Source organism: Pyrgilauda ruficollis, unplaced genomic scaffold, assembly GCF_017590135.1.
Source record: "Pyrgilauda ruficollis isolate IOZ18807 unplaced genomic scaffold, ASM1759013v1 scaffold182, whole genome shotgun sequence".
NCBI classification, from domain to species: Eukaryota; Metazoa; Chordata; class Aves; order Passeriformes; family Passeridae; genus Pyrgilauda; species Pyrgilauda ruficollis.
In genome coordinates this window covers 475,336-497,797 of record NW_024517207.1, presented here as the reverse complement: position 1 = coordinate 497,797, position 22,462 = coordinate 475,336, and the positions used below count along the sequence as shown (strand labels likewise).

The 22,462-nt window shown below is 38.8% G+C and overlaps 1 protein-coding gene across 4 annotated transcripts in view; it reads right to left on the bottom strand.

The window, feature by feature from the left end:
• Positions 1–1,747: 1,747 nt before the first annotated feature.
• Positions 1,748–22,462, bottom strand: part of ZNF143 (zinc finger protein 143) — a 30,633-nt gene continuing 9,918 nt past the window's right edge. For all 4 annotated transcript variants that reach the window (XM_041464653.1, XM_041464655.1, XM_041464654.1 and 1 more), the window contains 10 exons: positions 21,100–21,174; positions 16,907–17,026; positions 15,852–15,927; positions 13,842–13,967; positions 10,777–10,956; positions 9,448–9,675; positions 8,038–8,186; positions 6,541–6,702; positions 5,608–5,754; positions 1,748–3,699 (listed from right to left, as the gene is read on the bottom strand). In XM_041464653.1, the coding sequence (XP_041320587.1) occupies positions 3,616–3,699; positions 5,608–5,754; positions 6,541–6,702; positions 8,038–8,186; positions 9,448–9,675; positions 10,777–10,956; positions 13,842–13,967; positions 15,852–15,927; positions 16,907–17,026; positions 21,100–21,174 (1,347 nt within the window). In that variant the 3' untranslated portion in view covers positions 1,748–3,615. The remainder of the gene's footprint in view (positions 3,700–5,607; positions 5,755–6,540; positions 6,703–8,037; positions 8,187–9,447; positions 9,676–10,776; positions 10,957–13,841; positions 13,968–15,851; positions 15,928–16,906; positions 17,027–21,099; positions 21,175–22,462) is intronic.

The window sequence follows — 22,462 nt, the reverse complement described above, 5'->3', positions numbered from 1 at the left end:
AAGGGGCTGGAGTTTGATTTTATGCATCTCTAAAGACAAGGCAATTTCCATTTTTTCAAGACAAAAATGATGTATGCTGAATAAATCCATTTTTTAAAGCTTCAAACAACTCTAAGTTAATAGCTGAACAGGACACAAGTTCCCTGTCATTTCCAGTCTCTCAAAACCTTACTGCATAAGAAAATCAGTTTGCATGCCACCCAGATATTAATGAAATTTCACCTGTGGTGTTTGAAAATTACACAGAAAATTTGTTTTAATTCAAAAACAAACTCTGAGTGAACAAAACAGTTTGTTATGGGGCACGTCTGCATCTTGGTCAGCTTAAGGTGTAGAGTCTGACAAATCTCACCAGCTCTAGTTGCCTGATTCAGAAACATTTTCAAGCAGATCCTTACTCGACACTTACCGGGGGAAGGCTCCCTGAGTGCACTGGCCAAGGCACAGGGATTTCCCTGCTACAGCACAATCCCTGCAGAACCCAGAGCGGGCAGTGGGACAAATTCGGGCAGTATTTGAGGGCTGAGGAAGCAAAGCTCAGGCGGTGTTTATCAGCTCCGGAGCCCGGCCTGCCCTTGTGCTGAGCAGACACCACGTGCCCGTCTCACACCCAGACCTGCGGTATCGGTCAGCTGAGCTGGGCTCAGTCACAGCAGCAGGGATGAAGGCTGTTTACAGCAGGATTTACTCTTATGAGAACCATTAGCCCTCCAGGGTAAAAGCCGTCCTGTTGTTATGCAGAGTGTGTCTGGCACAACCTGCAGCACCCAAAATAATCACCTCCTTTACTATCAGAAGGGGCACTACACTACAGTAAAGCAAAGGCCACCATAGGGAAAATCTGGATAAATATTTAAAAGGGAAAAGTTGACTGTGAGGTCTGGAAAGACTTTGGGCTTATTCCTTCATAGGGAGAATTGGTACAGACCCAGAATTGAAATACAGGGGAAAAATCGTGACAGGAAATGTGGGAGTCAGTCTGCAAGAGGCAGTGATACACTGAGCTGATTTACTTTACAGGGCTCATCTTTTACAAACTACTTCTTTCTTGTGTGCCAAAGCATTCCCCTGGAGACAGTTTTCCAAAGAGGGGTAGAATCTGTGGGTAAATGATAGAGATTCCCACTGCCAAACACCCAGTCCTGTCATATTCTGTGCTTCCTCCTCCTGAAATAATTTTTGCCCATTTTCCTACCTATCTAACCCGATCTTGTCTAAACTCCACTACAGGACCTTCCAATGCCAACACGCAGCATCAGCTGCCAAAACAGCTCCTTCCACTGGTGGCTGAATGGAAGCAGGAGGGAAAAATCCCCAAGGTCTGTTGTGAAGGCAGGCCTTGCAGCTAAGGCACACATAATCACCTCAGCTTTTCTTTAAGCACTAAGCAGTCTAAGTCATCTACCTTATTTATGTCGAGGGAGCTAGCAAAACATGGAAGCATCCACCTTTGACTTGGGAGTTTTGCAAGAGTAACTGGTAAGGTAATAGTCACAGAAATAAATTTTAATATACTACAGTTTTCCTGACTGAGCCTGTTGTGAATGACACCTTGCAGCAAACCAACTTGGATGAAAGAGAAAGAATACTCACATTTGTACAGTGGTCAGGAAATGTCCTGGGAAATGAGAAGTAAGAACTGAAGTTATTTCTTTGCTAAGTCAAAGCCACCGTTCCAGCCACCATTTCCAGAAACTATTAGCAATGAAATTTAGGAAAAAAAAAAAAAAAACCTTGAACATTCACATCAAATGATACAACTTTAATTTCTAAAAGGTGATAAGTACTAAGAAACTGATCTAGTTGACAGGCAATTAATCCTCCTTGCATAGTACATTTATCTCCATGGGATATCAAGATTTACAACATTTCAGAAAAACTGGCACCTAAGTGAGCAAGCAACCTCAATCCTATACAAAAGTTACAGACAACCTATATGTTTCCAAGTTTCACTTTGTAGTTTATGCAGAGAATGGCCTTTGCTTTGTCCCCAACCATCCCACAGTACTGTATTCTCTCACTGCTTCTGTGTAGAAAACATAAAAGGCTGCAACCCATACTGATACAGTAATTCACAATAAATTGGCTCATTCTATTGAAACTTGGCCTTTCTTGAGGTCAAATACCTCAAGGTACTTAGTTATGGACTTTATTTTTTCATGTAGGATGTGCACCTCATAATACTTGGGATTCCTTAATAAAGATTTTGTCCAGAGGATGTTCAGTCCTTCCCTTGAGAAAGCTAAAGGTGAGGCTTCAGTTTCAGAAGTGCTCTTGACACTAATCTAAAATAAGCACTGAATCTTACAGGAAGCCAAAAATTTTTAACTTGCTTAACCAGCTTGCTAACAAGACAAGAGTAAAAACACTTCTTCATATAAAAAAATTGAAAGTTACATTTTGCTGTGTATGTTAGACATATCTACAATGGATTTTTTCCTTTACAGAATGATAGTTGGAGAGGAGCATTGTACCTACATCATCATTAATCCCTTTTTTCTAGTAACTCGTGTCCTGATTTTCAAAAGCACTGATTATCAAGCACATCCTAGGTACTGAATGGCAGCAGCAGGCACTCAGAACTGTTGAAAATAAACTATTAGTACTTGTACTTTTGCTGCAAATGCACCATTGGAAAATAGTTCACTTGAAAATGGGTAACTTCACCTTCTAGTGAAAACCACTCTTGTAGTGTTTTAGAATGTCTGAGATAACTATTACCAGTATTTGCTTAATACACTATAGTGGATCACGGTCAAAATTAATGCCAAAAAATGAAGTTTATGATAAATAAACTTTGGAAAAATTTATACAAGGCCGTAAATAAATAATTTGAACTTCAGTCTCAGTAAGAAGTAAAACAGTATGTCACATGACAATATCATCCTATCTAAACAATACAATCTTGCTATATTTTATTGCATAATAATCTGAGAGTAACATCTTAAGTAAAATATGTAAAGAAACAAAATCATTAGATTTACTTTCTTTAATATTCAACAACCAGTTCTTTGTACATAATCCAATTTAAAGATAATATAATTAGCACTTCCAGCATTAACAGTCTGTATTTACAATGAATGAGATGGGGTAGATAATCTAAAGAGTATTCAAATCTGTATGAAACAAATCGAAATACGAAGATTTACAGTAGTAGGCTCAAAATCCAAGACTTTTCCATTAATGGAATGCAATTTTAAAAGGCTTTGTTGCCTTTATTACTTGTAAGGGTTCCTGAAATGGTTATTTAAACAGCTGAAATCTTCAGTAATGCCTTCATTATTTGTACATGACATTAAAAATTCACTCCAATACTTCTATTTTTTACTTGCTTGTAGACCAGTCTGAAATCTGATGAAAGGATAACAAGGAAGTTTACTATATAATCCTAATTCCATATTCCTGAATGCAACGGTTGGAAGTAGATGATGTCAGTCCATTCCAAGGGTTATGTACACAAAACTTAGAAAATGTTCTTCACTCTTGCATAAAATGTGTACACAGTATCAGTGAGTGGGGGACTTCAAAGTTTGTATGGGCTGTTGCTGGCATGGACCTTTGTTGGTTGAAAATAAAATACCTTTCACTCTATTGTTCTGGTAGCAGTTTTACAAGTTAATCATCAATCCCTGGTGTTTCCCCCTGTTGTATTCTGGAGGCTATTCTAATGGCTTCTTCCAGAGACTGTTGTTCTCCAAGCTGAAACAAACACATTTAAACAGAAAGAAATCCAAAACATTAAACTTAGATAATAAATGCATCAAAAAAAAGATCTGAAAGCAAAGATCTAGATACCAAACAACACTTCAGCCCAAATAAGTGTGATCAGTATTGTCACACCTCTCCTGGACGATGATATATACCAGGAGCTATCTAATCAGCATGACAATTAAGATAACTGCTGATAGGAGATGACACTGCGTTCCTATGTAACCACCAAATACATGTGCTTCAAAGAACTGCTGCAGGATAAACACACTTCATGACCCACCAAGTAGGTGATATTTTACTTGGCAGATATTACAAAGTTCAGACCAGGCACAGAAGTCACAGTGGCTGTTGCATTACATTTTATCACTGGTAAAGCAAACAAACATCTTCATTTTTCTTAACTCTCTTAACAGAAAGTCAGTTCTTTGGAACACCACATGACATGAATTTATAGAAGAAGTGTACATTGATTGTAGGATACCAACTGCATAAAAAGCTGGTGTGATGACACTGTTTGATTCTACAGTTAGTTTAGAGAGGAAATTATCTGGTACTAAGATAACCAACCCTGAATAAATACACCTTGACACAATTTTGGGAAGGAATCTATGGAGTTTGATAATATGCTCATGGGAACACTGAAGAAAACCTCCGCCTGTAAAGCTGGCCATTACCTACTGACTCAGAAGAAATACATAAAGGAGTGTGAAAGGTAAAACCCAATTGTTTTGGTTCAATGGGACAATTCTAAGTAGCACTTGTTATTTTTACAGTCACTGCATATTACATTCTGGATCCACTCAAATCAAGACCTCTGTTTTCACCTCGTTAGGATTTCAATAGAACAATCAGGCTCCTGGCTTTACCAGTACTTAGAAACCAAATGGATTAATTTGTTAGTATTGAAGTACAAGAGAAAAGCCAATTAAACCCTCAGGAATAATCGATAGTATTTTAATTTAAAAATCTCTCTCTTCTATTTGTGTGTTTTAAGTCTAATTAATGTAAAGAGACTTAAGTTAATGCTCCACTGCTGGTAACAGAAGAGGGGCTTGTGCAGAGTGCCTGTTTTCCTTTCATTCAAAGGACCCTTTGAGCTACTTTTTTTCTTGCTCTCATGCAAAAATTGCCTTCTGACATGGTTTCTCTTACAGGCAGTTTTGATTAGTGCCAACTTAGCTGAAAAGAGAGGAGTTCAGAATTCAGAGCTTCTCAACTTCCAACAGCATCTGACTTGCTACTTTCCATTTAACAAAGGGTAAAATAACAATCTCTTGTTTCTGCTTGAGGATATTAATACTACTCCTTTCAATCTGAGCTCTTAAGAGCTCTTTCATACATAGAAATTACCTTTTCCTGACAGTGTTTGAACAATGTGAGGAACTATTTACAGAGACTGTTTGTACTGTGCAGGTTTGGCACATAACAGAAGGTCACTATTTCCAGAGATTTCTGATTATTAATTTCTATATAACTGTTTGCACTACTTTGCTATTAGCATTTCGAGGTTCAAATAAAAAATTTTCTAATTTTGTAAGTTCATAGCAATTTATCCTTGAGAGTTTGGCTTTATATGTGTCAATCCTGTATGTAAAGCTGAAGGATGAACAAAAGCACTTTTTCACTGAAAACCTGAGTCCATTAACTACTTGATTGACCTGAAGTTTGGACCTCCCCCAGCCTTCCTCTTTTTTCAGAGTTCTGCAAGTAGATTTGGAAAATCAGATGCTGTTTATTCCTCTTCCTAACCCTGTATGTCACTTTAAATACGAGATCACACAGTTGTGGGCTATTTTTTTCAGGGAAACCAAACTTATTTGAATAATTTTGTTATCTGACTAGGTAGTTTCTAGCTCTAGAAGAAACACTCCAAAAAATCATGTATCCCCATCTTACCTGTACTGCAATTTGTGTCCCATTGGATGTAGCCAACAATGTTACAGGTCTAGTTTCTGTAGTCACTAGATGGTGTCCGTGCTGCTGGTGTCCCATTTCTGAGGAGGCACTGTGAAACGCTGCTAAGTCTTGGGCCACAATTGCAACCTTCAGGACAAAGGGACACAATCACCTGCCTGGCAGATCTGCTCCTGCTCCTCACCTCCTACCACCACTGCTTTCACAGTTACAGTCAAAGCTGGGATCACCCATGAGCATAATTGTATTGTGCAAGAGAAAAGTCGCCATAATTGTGTTCTCCAAATTATCTACTAGCTCTTAAAATATAAATATCCTCAGGACTGCAGCAAATCAGTAATGCACCTACAGACCTGTGATTATCTACACAGAGAGTAACAACTATCTTCATTTTCATGTAGTGCAATTTTAGAACAGTAGAATGAACTTTAACTTAAAGATAACATCTTTTTAGTACTAAAAAGTTAGCTGTTTTATCTGTACATTAAAAAACAACCCACAGATTTAGACTTACACAAATGTTTCCCATCTGCCAAATAATTTACAGTCCCATAATATGAACCAATGAAATTACAGTTCATACTGGATTCTATACTTAGTTCTGTCACACATTTACTGTGTGACTTTGGGGAAAAAGCTTGGCATTTCTAGGTGTTATTTTACAGACACCTATATGAATCATTGGACTGGTACCTCAGATTTTTTTCTCGGTGCCCACTTGTTTTTATAACATTCCACCACCTGCTGATGTACAGCCCTGGGTAGAACACATCAGGCACTTAGGAGGGGAATGTGCTGGGCAGGTGCTGGGAACTGCTGAGCTACATCTACGTCAGTGCCAGGAGCGCGATGGCTCAGGGCCCATGTGCCACGGCTCCTCAGGGGACACGAGGCAGGTGTGCAGGGCAGTCTCACCTGCTGTCCCTCGGTGCCCTCTGCAGTGACCATGGCCACCGAGTGCGTTCCGGCCGAGGAGATGACGGCGTCGTGGGCAGGGACTGTGATGGTGGTGCCATCTTGTGTCACCATGGTGATGGTGTTGCCGATGGCCTGCATGTCTGCCTGCGATATGTTCACCTGCAACACACAGAGCTCCTGAGGCAAGGAAGGGGCTGAGCGCTGCTCCAGCCACAGCCCTCACTCCACCTGCCTCACCGGCTGGCATCCAACAGCTCGTGACCTTCCAGACACACTTACCTGTTCACAGAAAAGAATATGGCTCTCATAGTAGGAGGGGTGGCATATCTAATCCCAGAGCCTACAACTCCACGTTAATCAGAGTGCATCCCAAATAACAGCATAACAGATTATCTATGCATGTGTCTTCCACAGAGGTCAATGGGATTTAAGGTTGTAGCACCTGACATACTTTGATCTTGATGTAAATACTAAAAGAGCCCCATGATGGCTTAGAATTTAAGCCACAAACAAACAATCCATAACAAATTAATGATATAAATTACTGATGTCTCCAGTATAAATGCATTAGGGCATCAGATACATAATTTGATGTCTGATTTACAAAGTAATAAATCCCAGAACTGAAGTCAAGCTGAAAGACAATTTAAATGTGTAAGAATTCTGTGTCAAGGCTTCTTCAGGCCTTCATTTAAAAGGGCAAAAATGCCAGTTACTTAGTATTGCTGCAATTTCCAATGTTCTGGCAATAAAACAGGCCCCTTGGATATTTTATTTCAGTCTGAATTCAGAATATATCTTTCATATGTTACTGGTATTTCAGTTGCCCTGCCAGCTGATATAGAAATTTTTCCCCCAAAAGCCTACAATATACTGCCACAGTGAATCAAGAGAATTGTGTTGGAATCCCCTTCCAAAGAAATTTCATATAAAATCCTTAAAAATATATATCCATGGAAAACCTTAAAAAAAGACAGCCATTGGAATGTTCAAGTGGAAAATAGTATCAAAGGATTCCTTATCCTTTCGTTTATGTTAGAAACTGCACCCTACCAACCAAACTGCTTGTGAAGGAAGCACCTGGACTGAAAAGACTTCCCACCCCTCAACCTCCTAAAGTGTGGGCAGTCAAGACAGGGAAGATGCCCATCAGTTTTAACAGCATAATCTGGGAACTGTGAGAAACCTCAGAAACAGGCTGTATATATAACAGTTGTTTAAACAGCCCTTTTCAAAGTGACAAAGATGAACAAGGAGATACCAGTCCCCTAACTTTGTATTAATACAGTTTCATGTGTCAGAATGTGTGGTTTCCCTTAGGTATTCCACAGGAGGCACAGCCCTAAGATATCCTGACACAGCTCCAAAGAAGCTGCTTTCCACCAACATTGATCCAGAATCCTGTGTGATTTCAGAGAGCCCATGGAGCAGCTACCAACCCGTGCCTCAATTCTCAGCATGGTTTTGTCAGCGGGTGACACTGCAGATACTCACATGTTGGGTTCCATCCTGGGATATTAGTGCTACTTGTTGGCCTAATCCTGACTGAGTAACTGTAGCAACCTGTGCAGAAATGACATCTTCTCCCTCTACACCTGTCACGTAGGTGATCTGGGAGCCTTTGAGCACATCTTCACCTTGACCTATTGGACACAAAGAAGGCATAGGATACTTTTCATACTCTAAATGCTCCCAGGAGAGTAAATGACAGGGATTAACTCTCAGTCTTGCCTGAAGGTTTTAAACACTCCAACAGAAAAATTTAGTGGAAAGATGAGAAAAATAAAAGGAGGAAAGATACCAGAAGCAAGTCAGAAAGTCTTATTTTGGGAACACGGGGTATAATCTTCTAGCAATGAGTTTAAAGACACATAAATACTACATATACATTTAGTTTGTAAGCAAATATTAGCATGTGATAAACATTTCTAATTTATTAAATGTTAACCTCTGCATTCAAGGGACTCCATGCAAACACAGCTGGATTTTTTTTAAAGTTATTAATTAACAAACATACAGAAGAACATAGTGACATGCCTTTGTGTGAAGATTTAAGTAAATTCATTATCTTGATAAATGTTTAACCTCAGCAAATAAATGTTATCATTCCTTTAAAGGAAGGAATTAAGCTATAGTAAGTCTGCTTGAGGCATTCAGTGCAGTTTCCCACAAACAACAATGTAGCAAAACAACTTTGCTAACCAAAACAGTTTGTGCAGATATTTCCGATCTTCAGGCACATCCAAAAATCACAATTTGACAAGTGGTGTTTGTCCTATCACAGTATTTCCTTCAGTCTGATCCTTTACACTCATAGGATTCAATACTCATGATACCATGAGCAGCAAACTCTGCGCAGTACTGCAGCACAGCAGCTCCTTTTCATCTTTGCCTCTAGGACAGTTTACAAAACTGCTCTAAACCACAGCAAACCAGCCCGTATCACCGTACTGCAAAAACAGATTTTTTTTCTCGAGGCACAGCCTTTACTCCCACACAAAAGATTGTCACCAGCCATGGTGTTACATATATACACAGTCTTTGAAAAATCCATAACAAAAGTCCAGTAAGTTGTAATCAGCTTAGAGTCTCTGTGGTGCCTTCCCCACATTCATATTTTTAGCAGGTTTGCTGAGACTGCAACTCAAATTTCTCTCTTAACCCCATGACTGCTATAAATGAGTTTATTATCTGGCCAATTACCATGCAATTTCTGTTTACAAGTTGCCTATCACCCTAAAAAGTCTTACAGAGAAATTAAGATATCTAATTAAGAAATCTTTAAGTACTTTTTGTCTATGTTTTCATTTCCTTGGCTATCAAAATCCCCCAGCAAAATAGCAACTTTTTTTTGTTTGTTTGTTTTTTTTTAACAACGAGAGATTCAAAGGCTGCAATTCTAACCTGGAGGGGGCTCAAAGAAAGCCTCTTGTTCTTCCTCAATGGGCTCAGTGTCGTTGTGCGCTGTCCGTTTGTGCATAGCAAGGGTAGAGATCTGCTTGTAGGTCTTCCCGCAGTGATTGCAGTTGTAGGGTTTGGAATGAGTATGTACAACATGATGTTTGTATAAACTGGAATACTCTGTGAAACGTTTGTCACAGCCAGGAACTGTACACACATAGGGCTTCTCCCCTGCACGGCAAAACAAAAGGTATAAAGAGAACTTTATTCAGGATGCACAGGAAAAATATCACAGCAAATGATATTTAGGGACAAACCTTCATTGCCAACCATTCTTGAATTTCAAAGGCAGCAGAAAAGCTCAATCTCACAAGTTTATCAATGCAGCATCTTACTGTCTCTTTAAGAATGACTGCCAGTAAATTTGGCCCATTTTTCTCCCCATCATTCCCTCTAAAACATCCTTCTGATAAAGGCAGAATGATACAGGCTGAAAACTGCAATTTCAGTTTGTCATTGTACTTAGAATTTTGTTATTTTATTACTGGAAGCCCCACAGTTTTCCTCAATGATCAGATACATTGATTGACTAGTATCACTTTTGAGTATTGAAAGCTCTGAGGAAATCCATAGGAAGCATGTGTATAAACAATTATGGTTTCATATAAAAAAACCTTTCATTTAAAAATCAATGGAACAAGTGTCCAAATTCCATCGTAAACTGAAAATATAAACTAGATATCAAACGTTACACCATGAAGCTTGTCTGTGTTTCTATAACATACATAATGCTGCCAAGCTGATATGGCTATGACTAGCTTTTACATTTTAGAATCTTCAAATTTGTGCTTATTATTTCTGCTCACTAAATAAGTATTCTGCTCACTAGGTAAGTATTTTCACATCTAGTCTATAAAAAAAGGAAGTTTTGACTACAGTTCCAGCAGCAAGGAAAATACAGCTGTGATGAAAGGGTGACTCATAACAGTGAGCCAAAGTTAAGCTCATACTTGTCCTTTACTAGTATTTATTTAAGAAACAGCTCACAAGGGAGGCAAGTCCCAGAATCATATTAAGGATTCAGCCCAATGCTCAGTTTAAAAAAACTTTGTAGCCAAACCAAAATTATTCTGCCTTGACAGCAAGGTGGGAAATCTAACTGCTTAAACATCCTCAGCTGAGGGGAGAGGAGGCCCAAACAGAATTACCAAGCCCAGTCATAGAAACATGACTATACCAAATTACAACACACCAAAACATTGCTCACAAAGAGAACAACACAGCCTCCCGCCAGCAGATTCCACTTCAAAATGCAATAAATCACTCATATACCTGTGTGTATTCTCACATGATTCTTATAATTAGTTGCACTGGCAAAAGCTCTCCCACATCCTGGCTCTGTACAGTAATAAGGCCTTTCGCCCGTGTGTGTCCTGATGTGAACCTTTCTAATGTTAGATGTTGTGAATGACCTGCCACATCCTTCAAAGGGACACTTAAAAGGCCTTTCACCTGGAAAAGAAGACAAGAAAAGGTGCACATGGAAAGGTTACAAAAGAATGAAAATTCTAAAATACACTTAGACTTGAATGTAGGCACCTAAAGCTACCTAATTTTATCAGTGAGATCCTCAGTCAGAAATACCATGAACACGTCATTGTGAAGTGTTCTAGTTTAGCCAAAATGAACAAAATTCAGGAAAATCATACAGTCTGTAAGCTAAATTATGAAGCATTTAGATTAATACTTTAACATGTATAGAACAGACTCAATTGCTTGGATTAGCTCACACACTATCCATAATCTAGCAACTATTTAACAACCTCCCTAATTCATACATATATGATCCAAACCAAGTGTATCATACCATTGACATTTGTCAATTGTTAATTCTTCAAATGAAAAAAATACCTCCATGGTTTAACATATAACCAGGATAAACACGGATTAGTAAAACTTGTTATTGAAAGCACTTAACCTTAAAAAAGAACTTTCTAAAGAGAAGCAGCCATAAAACTCAAGTTTCAAACCCCCAGACCAAAGCAAATCACAAATACAGGTTCTTTTAGAGTAAGTCTTTTTGTCTAACATAAGTTTAAGCACAGTAACATATATCACCAAATGCACCAAAGCATTTCACTGTGAATAGCAGACAAGACCAACCAATAACATTCCAATACCCCTGACCTTTCAGATCTATCAAAGCACACAGAGAAGAAGAGCAAGGGGGGGTTAAATTTGGACACATTCAAGCCACTGACAGGATGTCCTGGGGTAATTTCCCACTTCCAGAGCCAAGTACATTCCACACACACTGTGCTGCTTACCAAAGAGCAGAATCTGAGAGCAAGAGCAGAACACCACTACAGATACAACTGTAGATAATTAAAAATAAAAGAACAAGTCCTGATAGACAGTAATACCACGAAACTCCAAAGCAGTTCGCTCCTTGGCAGAGGAAACTACTATTCACTCCTTCGGGCAGCTGTTTTGGGAAGGATTTCCAGCTTCCTGCCAAGGCAGTGTGTATTCCCCGTACACCTCAGTGTTGTGTTACCATGGCTCCCCTAATCCTCGCTTCAGCCAGGACCCCAAACACATCCCAGAGCAGCAGGGCTGCAGAGCCAGCCCCACCCAGCAACAGACCCTGCTCCAGAAACCGGGACACATCGCTCTGAAACAATGCCCGCAGGAATGTCACCACACCGGTCCCTGGAGGGGCCTTTTCAAATTCTAATATGCTTCCTAGCAAAGCGACCTGTTTCCAGGTGACAGCGAATTCCAAGTCTAGAGGTGCAAAGGCTTGAGGCTCTATCCCACTGCAGCACAAGCACCATCCACAGCAGCTTTCCTGATGCCAGAACTGTGTGTCTGGGGAGACCATGGAGAAAGCCAAGGCAAGCAGTTGATGGCACTGAAAGCAAGACGACTCTACTCAAAGAGGGGGAGAAGTCACTTCTGGTTAAAAGAGGCAGAAAGTGAAGAAAGTGCTGACCCTGATGTACCTTCTTTAGAAGGGAAAGGTTTCTGAGCCGTGGGAGGGAGTGGGAGAGCCCAGACCTGCCTGCTGCCCTGCTGCAGCTTGCACAAGGCATGAGCGCACGCTGCTCCATCCACCTGCACAAAGCTGCTGCTGCACTCTTCTCATTCTTTAGCTTCCTGGAAACTCATAAATCTGAAATGAGACACCTCTGGCCCCTGGTCTGCTGGGAGATTATGATTCTATTACTCAAATTGTTCAGGTGGGTAGGTTATATAAGGCTGGCTCAAATCTTTTGTCTCAACTGCTAAACGGAGATTAAATTACTACACACCTTCTGTGGCCATAAAAAAAGAAAGAAAACAGTTCACAGCTAATAAAGCTGTCTGTGCTACAGAATCCATTCAGTTCATAGTATGTACTTGATGCAGTGCATCCTCTTCTAGAGCTGATATGTGTTCACAGTGATGTTTAAAAATCAAGACAGCACTAATCCCAACAGAATCTTATTTGTGTGTTAAAGTCCAAAAAAAGGCAGAAATATCTTAATGTAATCCTGAGTTCTCCCAATTTTTATTGCCTATATTTACATCCCACCCTGCATATGATATTTTTAATTTGAAAAAAAATCCAAACCCCTACTTCTTATTGTTTCTTCTTGAATCACAAAGATTCAGACAGTTGAGTGGAAAAGCTTATCAGTGTTCTAGCAGAGACATAAATATATTTAATGGAACAGGTTAGCAAGATTGTCCTTCCTACATTTAGGGGTTGTTTTTCTTGAAGATCACAGGCACAAAGGAGACTGTGCAATCTTGTTTACATGTATGTGCATACACAGAGTTTTACAGAATGTAGTGTGCTGTCTAGAATTTGTGGTTTGGCTTTCAATTTAATGTTTTTAGACAAAATGTAAGGTTTTATTTTTTGTTTAGTTTTAGTAGCTGTTGGTTTTCTATGACAATTTGGTTTTTCTGCTGGAAGAAGAGATGGGAAATGAGGATAACAAGCTCAGAATATCAACCTTCATAAAGCTGGCATGTGAGTTATATTAAAGCACCAAAACTGAGGAACACTGAAGCCATTTCTAAAAGGCAAGACAGATTATTGAGGAAAAGTTCCTTTTCTGTTACAGCTGCAGATGAAGCTGTAAAGGCAACGAGTGACTCAGTGACAATGTAAGTGAGGCACTGCTAAAAGTTAGTGCATTTGCAATAGCAGTGTGAATGGTTTAGCACTTTTTCCAAGAAAAGCATGCTGGATTTAATGCTTACCATGCTGAAATGCGGCTGAGCTCACTGGGCTTCAGAAAGAGAATATACACAGGCTGATTTTGTCAGTATAAAGTCACAGAATGAGCAAAGAGAAAAAACAAAATCCACCGAGGTGAATTAACAACAGCGTGTGCTGCCAGTACCTGTGTGGGTCCGAATGTGCTTCTGCAGGTCTCCAGAAGTCTTGAAGGATTTGGTGCAGTTCTCCTCGGTGCAGCGATAGGGCTTCTCCCCAGTGTGTGTGCGCACGTGGCTTTTCAGCCCGTACCCTGGGAGCACAGAGCAGGGGAGCAGGCATCAGCACAACACCTGGGTACCAGCAACACCTGGGCTTGCTATTCCACTCAGCAATGTTCATGAGGCAAATTTACTCTTTCATTCTTTGCAAGCTCTTCATTCTACCCTACAGAGCAGCAGAACTCTAGATAACAGTTTAGAAATTCTTTGATTATTTTTTTTATTATTTTATTTATTTCCATAATTCTTCTCCTTCCCTTCAGAAGGATAAACTGCAATTACGTGGACAAATATTTATTCTGCCTTCTGAAGAAGCCATATGCTGTGCATTCCATCTAGTTTTTACCTCTTCCCACTACTAAATGTCATCAAAATGACATTTAATTATTTGCTCACAGGAAAAGCAATAACCACTAACAAAGTCAGCAGTAAAATTACATATACAACTAAGATATGGTTGTATGTGTGATACATATACAAGATATTGGTGCTAACTAAGAGCAGTCATAGACACTCATTCTCTTTAAGATTACTTTTAGGAACTCACCATCAAAAACTTTACCAGTCTGAAGTGAACTATGGATCAGGCCCTCTATAAATTATTTTGCAATGAGCATTTAACCAAAAATTTCCTTTCAGCACTTCCCTGAAAGGATAATGACTAAAGAAGCCTGAAACAGCCATTTTAGAAAATGAACCTGAATTTCTCTTGTATTCACAAGTGATGTATAAATTTGTACAAAATAAAGTCTGTAAGAAAACGACTGCTTTAAGTCTGTAAGAAAAATCTGCTTTAATTTATTTTCGGGAGAACAGTTAGTTCTCCCCAAAACAGCTGAAATTCCTGTTCTTGATGTTTTTAAAAGCATGAAGCATGTTAACCAAGCTGAGCATTAATTCACATTTATATCTGAAATAAACTCAATTTCATGACCCAGCCCAGGAAAGTTCTTAACATTTAAACCAAAGACTACTCAGTACTTAAAGTGAACTTTGTCCAAGGCAAGGAGTGTTGAACTACAATAGTACAATGGCTCTGATCAAAAATACAGTATTTATAAACAGACAGCTGTTTTTAGCCATACATCAGTGTGTTGCAAAGGAAGAGAGTATTCAATTACATAGTTTTGAAATCCCTTTACAAACACTATGCAATTAAACTTGGGTGCAGCCCCTTAAAAGTGTGGTTGTTTCTCTTTTGACTTTTTGCATCAGTGTTTATTTTGGTTGTCTCTATTCAAAGCAATTGCAGCAAATTTATTAGATCAGTTTAAGTTATTTCAAAAATACCTTATAGAAAAATGATACTATCAGAGCATGATACTAATTTACATTCCAAGTAAAAGAATAAAATTTGAAACCAGTTTTGTTTTCTTCCACTTTCTTCCATGTTTCATTCCTCATAATTGCATTTTGCACAATCAAATTCAATCTCAGGGAGAGCATCATTTATGAGCAGAGTAATCTGTACAAATGAAGAGTTCACTTCATGACAGATGTCACTCTGATACAAATTCAATAAAGAACACTTAAATCAGCATCTTCTATCAAAGTTCCTTTCAAATTTAGACCAGGAGATCAGGAATCTGCCCCTAGCCAACAGGTTCACCTTTCTATTATCACCTCATTTAACTTTTGCTATTAGTTTAATGTTAAGAAAGGCCTGTTTTTAACATTTAGTTTGACTGTAGATGACAGATGAAGAGTGAAGGAAGTGTTGAGTGCTTCACCTCCATCCATCCCCCTTCAGTAAGAGTTAAATCCTCTGTCCTTTCTATTGCTACACTAGCTGAAAATGTGACTTTTTTTTTCCAGTTGTCCCAACCAACTCAGCAGTTAAAAAAGGCAATATTAAAACTTACTTTATTCACAGACAAACACTAACAAGCAGGAGGAGCTAGTCTGCACAAGATTACCTGTTGCAAAGGCTTTGCCACATCCAGGATGTTCACACTGGTATGGTCTGTCTCCTGTGTGAGACCTTTCATGCACCTGTTGACATCCAATACAGTGACTTAATGAAATGCTGTACATGGTTACTCCAGCACAGAAACAGTTCATTCTCAAAGCTAACATATTTTATTTATCTTACTAAGATTCACACTGAAGTGTCTGTTTATGTCAGTGATGAAAAAATAATGAAATATGGTAACAACATTTTCCCTAAAGATGTCTCTTTCCAAGGTCTAACCTGATCCTGCCAGTCAGTTTGGCACAAAACACTTCTGTAAATGCATGCAGAGTTGCCATCAAGCACTACATTAAAGACAGGAGGTGAACATGCCTCAGAGCCCACTCTATCACATTTTTGACTGAATGCTTCTAACGTTGCTCTTATATTGCATGAAACCTCTACAGCAAGGACATCATTTTAACAAGTGACTCAAAGGCAGCCACTCAGTGACTCCTGTGGTCAGAGACAAAGCAGCACTGTGAGCAGGATACCCCATCAGCAAGGGAGCATGCCAGCCTCAGCCCTACACCCTTCACAATTTCAGTAATTCCTTCACCTAATTTACAAAAAGGAAGAGAATTAAGAAGTTGCCATCTGTGAAGAAAAGATGTGCCATCTTTTCACTTTGAATATTAGTTTTGAACTGATATACTACATGGTACATGTATACATGGTACACTTTGTACCATGATGGTGAAATATTTCAAAACCTGAAATTTTTGCATGATCATGCTTACATGTAAAGTTGATAAAGCAAATGCTGAATTCCAGAATTTCTGTGACACTGCTGGTAGGAACAACCTCACCATGCTGGCAACACAGCAGCTGAACATCATCCCAGAACACTAAGTAAACTCAGCTGAGCACCACCACTTTCTGTAAAATCAATCCAATAAACATCTGACAAAACAGCCCCATTGTAACTGGCTCACTCTCAATTTCTATTACTTTTAATCACATAATCTTTCAAAAAAATCATATCTACAAAGCAGCAATGCACATTTTACTTCTCATCACCTTAAGATGGTGAGCAGTTGTGTACAGTTTTCCACAGCCATCATAATCACAGCGAAAGGCTTTCTCTCCAGTCTGCTGTGATTTCGCAGTCACTCTTGTTCCATGTCCTTGCAAGACAATCTTAGGTGAAAGAGAAAAAAAAAATTAAAAAAAACCCAACCACATACTAAAAAAAGAACAACCAAAAGGGATCAGAGAAGTTGAGAAGTTACACACTTTATTTTGCTATCAAGCCAGAGCTGATTCTGACAGGTTTCTTTTGTTTCCCTTTGCTTTGCTATGCCATATATTTCTGAGCCCTCAATAAATAAACTAAAAATAAATAACTGAAAATCATAATGGAAACTGTAAAAGATATTTACTTGTACCTAGCAAATTTAAAAGCTTGCAATAATTAGTCAAATAAAGACAAGTTATTCATAATCACAGTGGTAAAATGACCAAATGAGTAGACAAACAAGTCTTAGATTATATCTGAGGTGCTAGATCTGCTTCTAAGGGAAATTAGTTATAAATCAGACTACCTTCAAATACAAGTTCATGGAAAGGCCAAACAAGAATTCAATGTCCTTAGAATGAGCACTTTTTGAAAATGAAGGAAAGCATTTTGTACTTGGTCTGCCACCCATGTATTTTGATCTAGCTAATTGGAGCATTGTGAGCTAGGTTCTACTCTCCCTTGTGGCATGACAACAGGAAAATAAACAGCACAGCTTCAGGAGGCACCTGAAACCCCTTGCACAGGCTCCTTCCTACACTGACATGCAAGAAACATGAAGAAAACATGAAGAACACAGAGGAAGCAGCCCAAACATCAGCACTTCCATACAACTCTGTGCAAAGCAATCAAGACTGTTTTATACAGTCTGTCCTTTCAAATCACCTCCCCTTTGTTACAGATCCAATTCTATTCCAAACTGTCAAAGAACATTTCACAGGATGGATGAGGAGACAATACTCTCAGCAGAAAACAGTGTCAGCTGCAGCAGGTTGCTCACAGCCATATCCAAATGGGTTCTGAGTATCTCTAAGGATGGAGACTCCTGAAGTGTGCTCCCAATGTTCACATTCCCAACTAATTCTTTTGGCAACTGAGGCTCTGCAGAGTGGCTCCCTTTGCTCAGTAACCTGCTCAGATTGCCCCTTGCCATCCCTGAACTCCAGACTGCTCCTCATGTGCCCTGCTGCAATGCCCTTCTGCAGATACCGAGGATGTTAGAATTCCCCATGAGGATGTGTTCCTGTGAACACAAGGCTTGCTCCACTTGTCTGGAGAAGGCTTCATCCTCTTCCTGACCGTGACCTTGTGGCACAGTCACCACCTCCGCACCCACACTGGGCTGAGCCCTCTCCCATCCCAAAGCCCTGTGCAGTCCTGCTGTTCCCTCTGGAAGGGCAGCTCCACTGCTGGCCCTTTTGAAGAGCCTGGATCCCTGACCACAGCCCTTCAGCCATCTGAGCCCTCCCACCACAGCTCCCTGCACCAGGGACACTGCAGCCCTGCAACAGCACACACCTTTATTTCCTTCCTCAGAGACATCACAAATTTCACTGCTAACACCTTTCCTACAGATTCTTCAGAGAGGATGAAATAAATGTTACCTTCAGAATTTTTGTAAGACTAAAGAAGCAAAGTTCAATACAAAATTTTTAATCAGCTGAAATGTTAGCTCCATCACTTCAGAAAATCTCCTCTGAGAAGAGAAAACCACAGAGAAAAAGGTCCTCCTGGATCAAGAAACCATTACTGATACTATTGTTTAAACTGTGACAGCATGAATCACAGAAATCCCTTCAATACATTAAGGATCATGAAAAAAACGCTAGGTTGAGCACCTGCATTAAAGCACTGATTTTTTTTTTCTATCAGTAAACCTGCTACTATTTCTTTATTGTTCCGGCATATAAAAATATTAATATAAAAATAAACTTGCTAAGTTCTGCCATAAAGCTCAAGTGTGGCAAAGGTGAAAAGAAAATGAAAACAATTCTGTAATGTGCTGATACCTGCAAGGAAAGAACCAGCCATAATCCTACCAATATTAAGATGGATACAAAAACTGGGGAGGAAGCACCTTTCCAATAATGTGGAACTTACTGAGAGGAACTGTGTACTTCAAATACTTTTAAACAGAATGAATAAATAAACAGAATTTAAACCCCCTATTTTTAAGAGATCACAACTGCACCCTGATCTCAGAGACGTAACACAGGAGAAAAACAAAGATCTTGGATCAGATTTTATTACTGCACACATAAAAGCAGAATCATATAACCCAAGTGTATATTATGAGCAGATGGGTATGACAGGTTTGAAAGGAAATAGTGAGATATCCATTTGGGCACACAGAGTCTTTTGTTTCCCCATGTAGAAATCACAAAGAGGTTTTATGCTTTTTTTCTTTGCTGAAACACCTTACTAACCACATGCAAGTCTGAGTAGCTGCTTAGCAGTGTGTCATCTATTCTGTTCCCTGTGGACTTTAAAGGTTTATAAATATACCTATTTAATTCTACATCTAAATATGAGACTATTTTATATATTATCTATTAACACATATGAATAGAGAATGAGTTACAAGTAGGTATCTACTCAAATCAAGATATAAGAATGTTTTCTATTTTCATACAGAACTGATACCTGTTGGCCTCTTCAACTGAAGGCCAACTGTAGTCACCTTATAAGGGTCAGAATTTGAGACTAAGCCTCACTACCTTTTTGAAATATTAGATCTTGTTTTGTTTGGAACATGCAGTACTCCACAGGTTGGCACATTTCCATATTGCACATATGTTGCCATATATGTATAAGATAAAACCACGTCCACATTCATTTTGCTTTGGGACTGAAGCCAAAATCAATATTTAGGAGGATACTGATTACAAGTAATTTTGCTTAATAGACTCTTACTTCGGGTAAAACCAACAAAGATTTTCACTTACTCTTCCTTGAATTTTACCTTTCATTGGAGTTGTATCCCTATTCCAGCCTACAAGTGCAAACCCTCTGAATTTCTTCATTTCCTTTTCTAGAACGTAGTTCAATACAGTAAATAACGCAAGTATTAGTTATTCTCTCCTTCCACAGTCATGCCACACAGGCAAAAGTGAAGTGTCTGCAGCTTTAAATATTGTGGGATCTAACTTGCAAAAGATTAAAAATAGAAAATTTGAGCTAACTGTGAGAGGTGAGCCTCTAGTTATTCCTTTCACAGATGATGTATTTTGAACTTGGAAGAAGACATTTTTTGCCCTTGGCTACTTCATTATTTCTTAAATTAAGCAAAAAGGAGAAAAGGTTTGCCCAGAGAAGCCCCATTCTCAATGCAATGACTTTTCTATTTTTGATTTTTCACCTGAACATGTGAGGATATAGAGGTTTTAGTATTACTTTAGTTGTATATTTGAAGCCCAGAATACATTTTCTTTGTCTTTTCCTTTAATAAAATACATTATAATGCCAAATACCATTCTCCTTACATAATATTATGGATTCTTGGGAAAAAAGCTTGAGACTTAGTAAGTTGCACCTGTATTTTCCATTACCCTTTGAACTTTTACATTAATCTTTTAACACTTAACATTACATTTCTGTGTACAAACAATATGGATCCAGAAGAAGAAATTGAAGTATTTTTCTGTCCTTTAAGCAAGTTCTCTAGGAGCAACACTCTTAACTACTGATTCCTTATAAAACCTGCTGTAAAGGTCAGGGACCCTAACAGGGCAGGTGGAATCAAAATAAGTCATTAAAGAGAGAACAGTTCCAGACCTATGCCTGGAATGGTCTCTCCTAGAAGAAATTTAATAACTGAGACAGCATTTTTCTGCTTTAAATACTATCAAAAGTCAGCTCCTTCTCTGGAAAGAACTTCTGAAATACTTACACTCATATTGAAGAAATGCTCAGCTCAGCTTGAAAAATCTTAGAAAGCCAACATAATTTTTCATTACCTTTTAACAGGAAAACCCCCTAGACAACAGTAAGTATTAGAAGATCTTTTACAACTCTTTTGACTGGATCTTGTACAGAGTAAGATAAAATAATCTATCTGTATAGTTTGAAATCTACAACTTCTGAAGGGTAGAAGCAAACCATAGTTCATGGCTACAGGGCTCCCTATAATGCACCTTGCTGGGCAGAAAAGACAAAAGAAATAAATATATTTAATTATTTTATATTAAGCACATACCTGCATTTTTTTGTCTTGTTCATTTTCGCCTATAATTCCTGTGCTACTAACACTGTCATTTCCATCAATGGACACCTGAAAAACAAAGTTGAAATGGGAAAAAACCTTTACATCAGTTACTTTTATTCATCTGAGAAACAGAGGGTTACAGACAGTTCCTGGGTTTGTTATTTCATAGCTCTCTAGCTCCCTCTGGGAACATGGTTATCCCATAATACCTGAACTTACACAAAAATCACCACTTGCAGCACTTGCATTACAGAGCAGGCCAAGTGAGCACAGCAAAGTTGTTTTATAATATGCTAGGAAAGGCTGCAAGAACTAAGGATGTTAAATTCATAGACTGACAAAAGTATTACAATAAATCAATAAAACTAACAATACTGAGTTCCGACAAAAAACCAAAAAATCCAAACATTTACTTCTATTATAATAAAGATATCTCTCTCACTCCTTGTTAAGCAGAATGTACTTGTTTCAAACAGCACAACTGCTTTTTGAATCAAAATACCTAAGACAATGTGTTACATCACAATTTGAACAAGTCCAATTACAACTAAGTAAGGACTTTGGTATTGCTACATAGGTTTGTTTTTAAAGACAGTCTCCAGGAGGAGAAAGGTATTGCTGTTTCCAAGGAGCTCATAAAAATATTTGAAAGACTGTTAGATGTTAATGTGAATTTTTTATTTAAATAAAAATGTAATTACCCAGTTTAAAAAAACCACTCCAAGCTCTCTCACAAGCAGCAGCTCAAAGAACAGCATGTTATTGGTCACTATATAAAAAATTAAAGTATACTTTGCATAGCTTCCCATTCCTAAATTGTCTCTGTATTAAGCACAGGCATTCACAATACTCTCTTCCTGCATTATATTCCAGGCTGAGACTGATGCACCTAAGCCTAGTCTAAGTGATTTTATTCTTCTCTAAAGCAGTTTGGCAGGAACCCTCCCTCCCAAGAGCCACAGCAGGCCCCTGAGATCGCTGGGGGTTGCGTGAAGCACCTTGCCCAAAGCACCAGCCCCCAGCAGTTTGCTTGGAGACTGGCAGGAACTCATCCTACAAGAGGCTGTCACACTCTCCCTCTCTAAATTAGACAATTTACTTTTGGAAACTTTGAGCTAAAACAGTAATGAGGAAAGTGCCCAAGCAGAGGCAAATCTACATTACAAAAAGACTGAAAAGAGTGTCAGAAAGCAGGTAATTTTTGGGTGTTTTTTTCAGAAGGCAACAATAGCTATTTTGGGACCTTCTCCCTCAGAACTTTTAAAGGAAGAGGGGAGAACCTGCCTAGAAAGGAGGCTTGAATTACTTCATCCTGAACTTCCTGTTGTTGGTAGAGAGAACTGCTGACATGAAA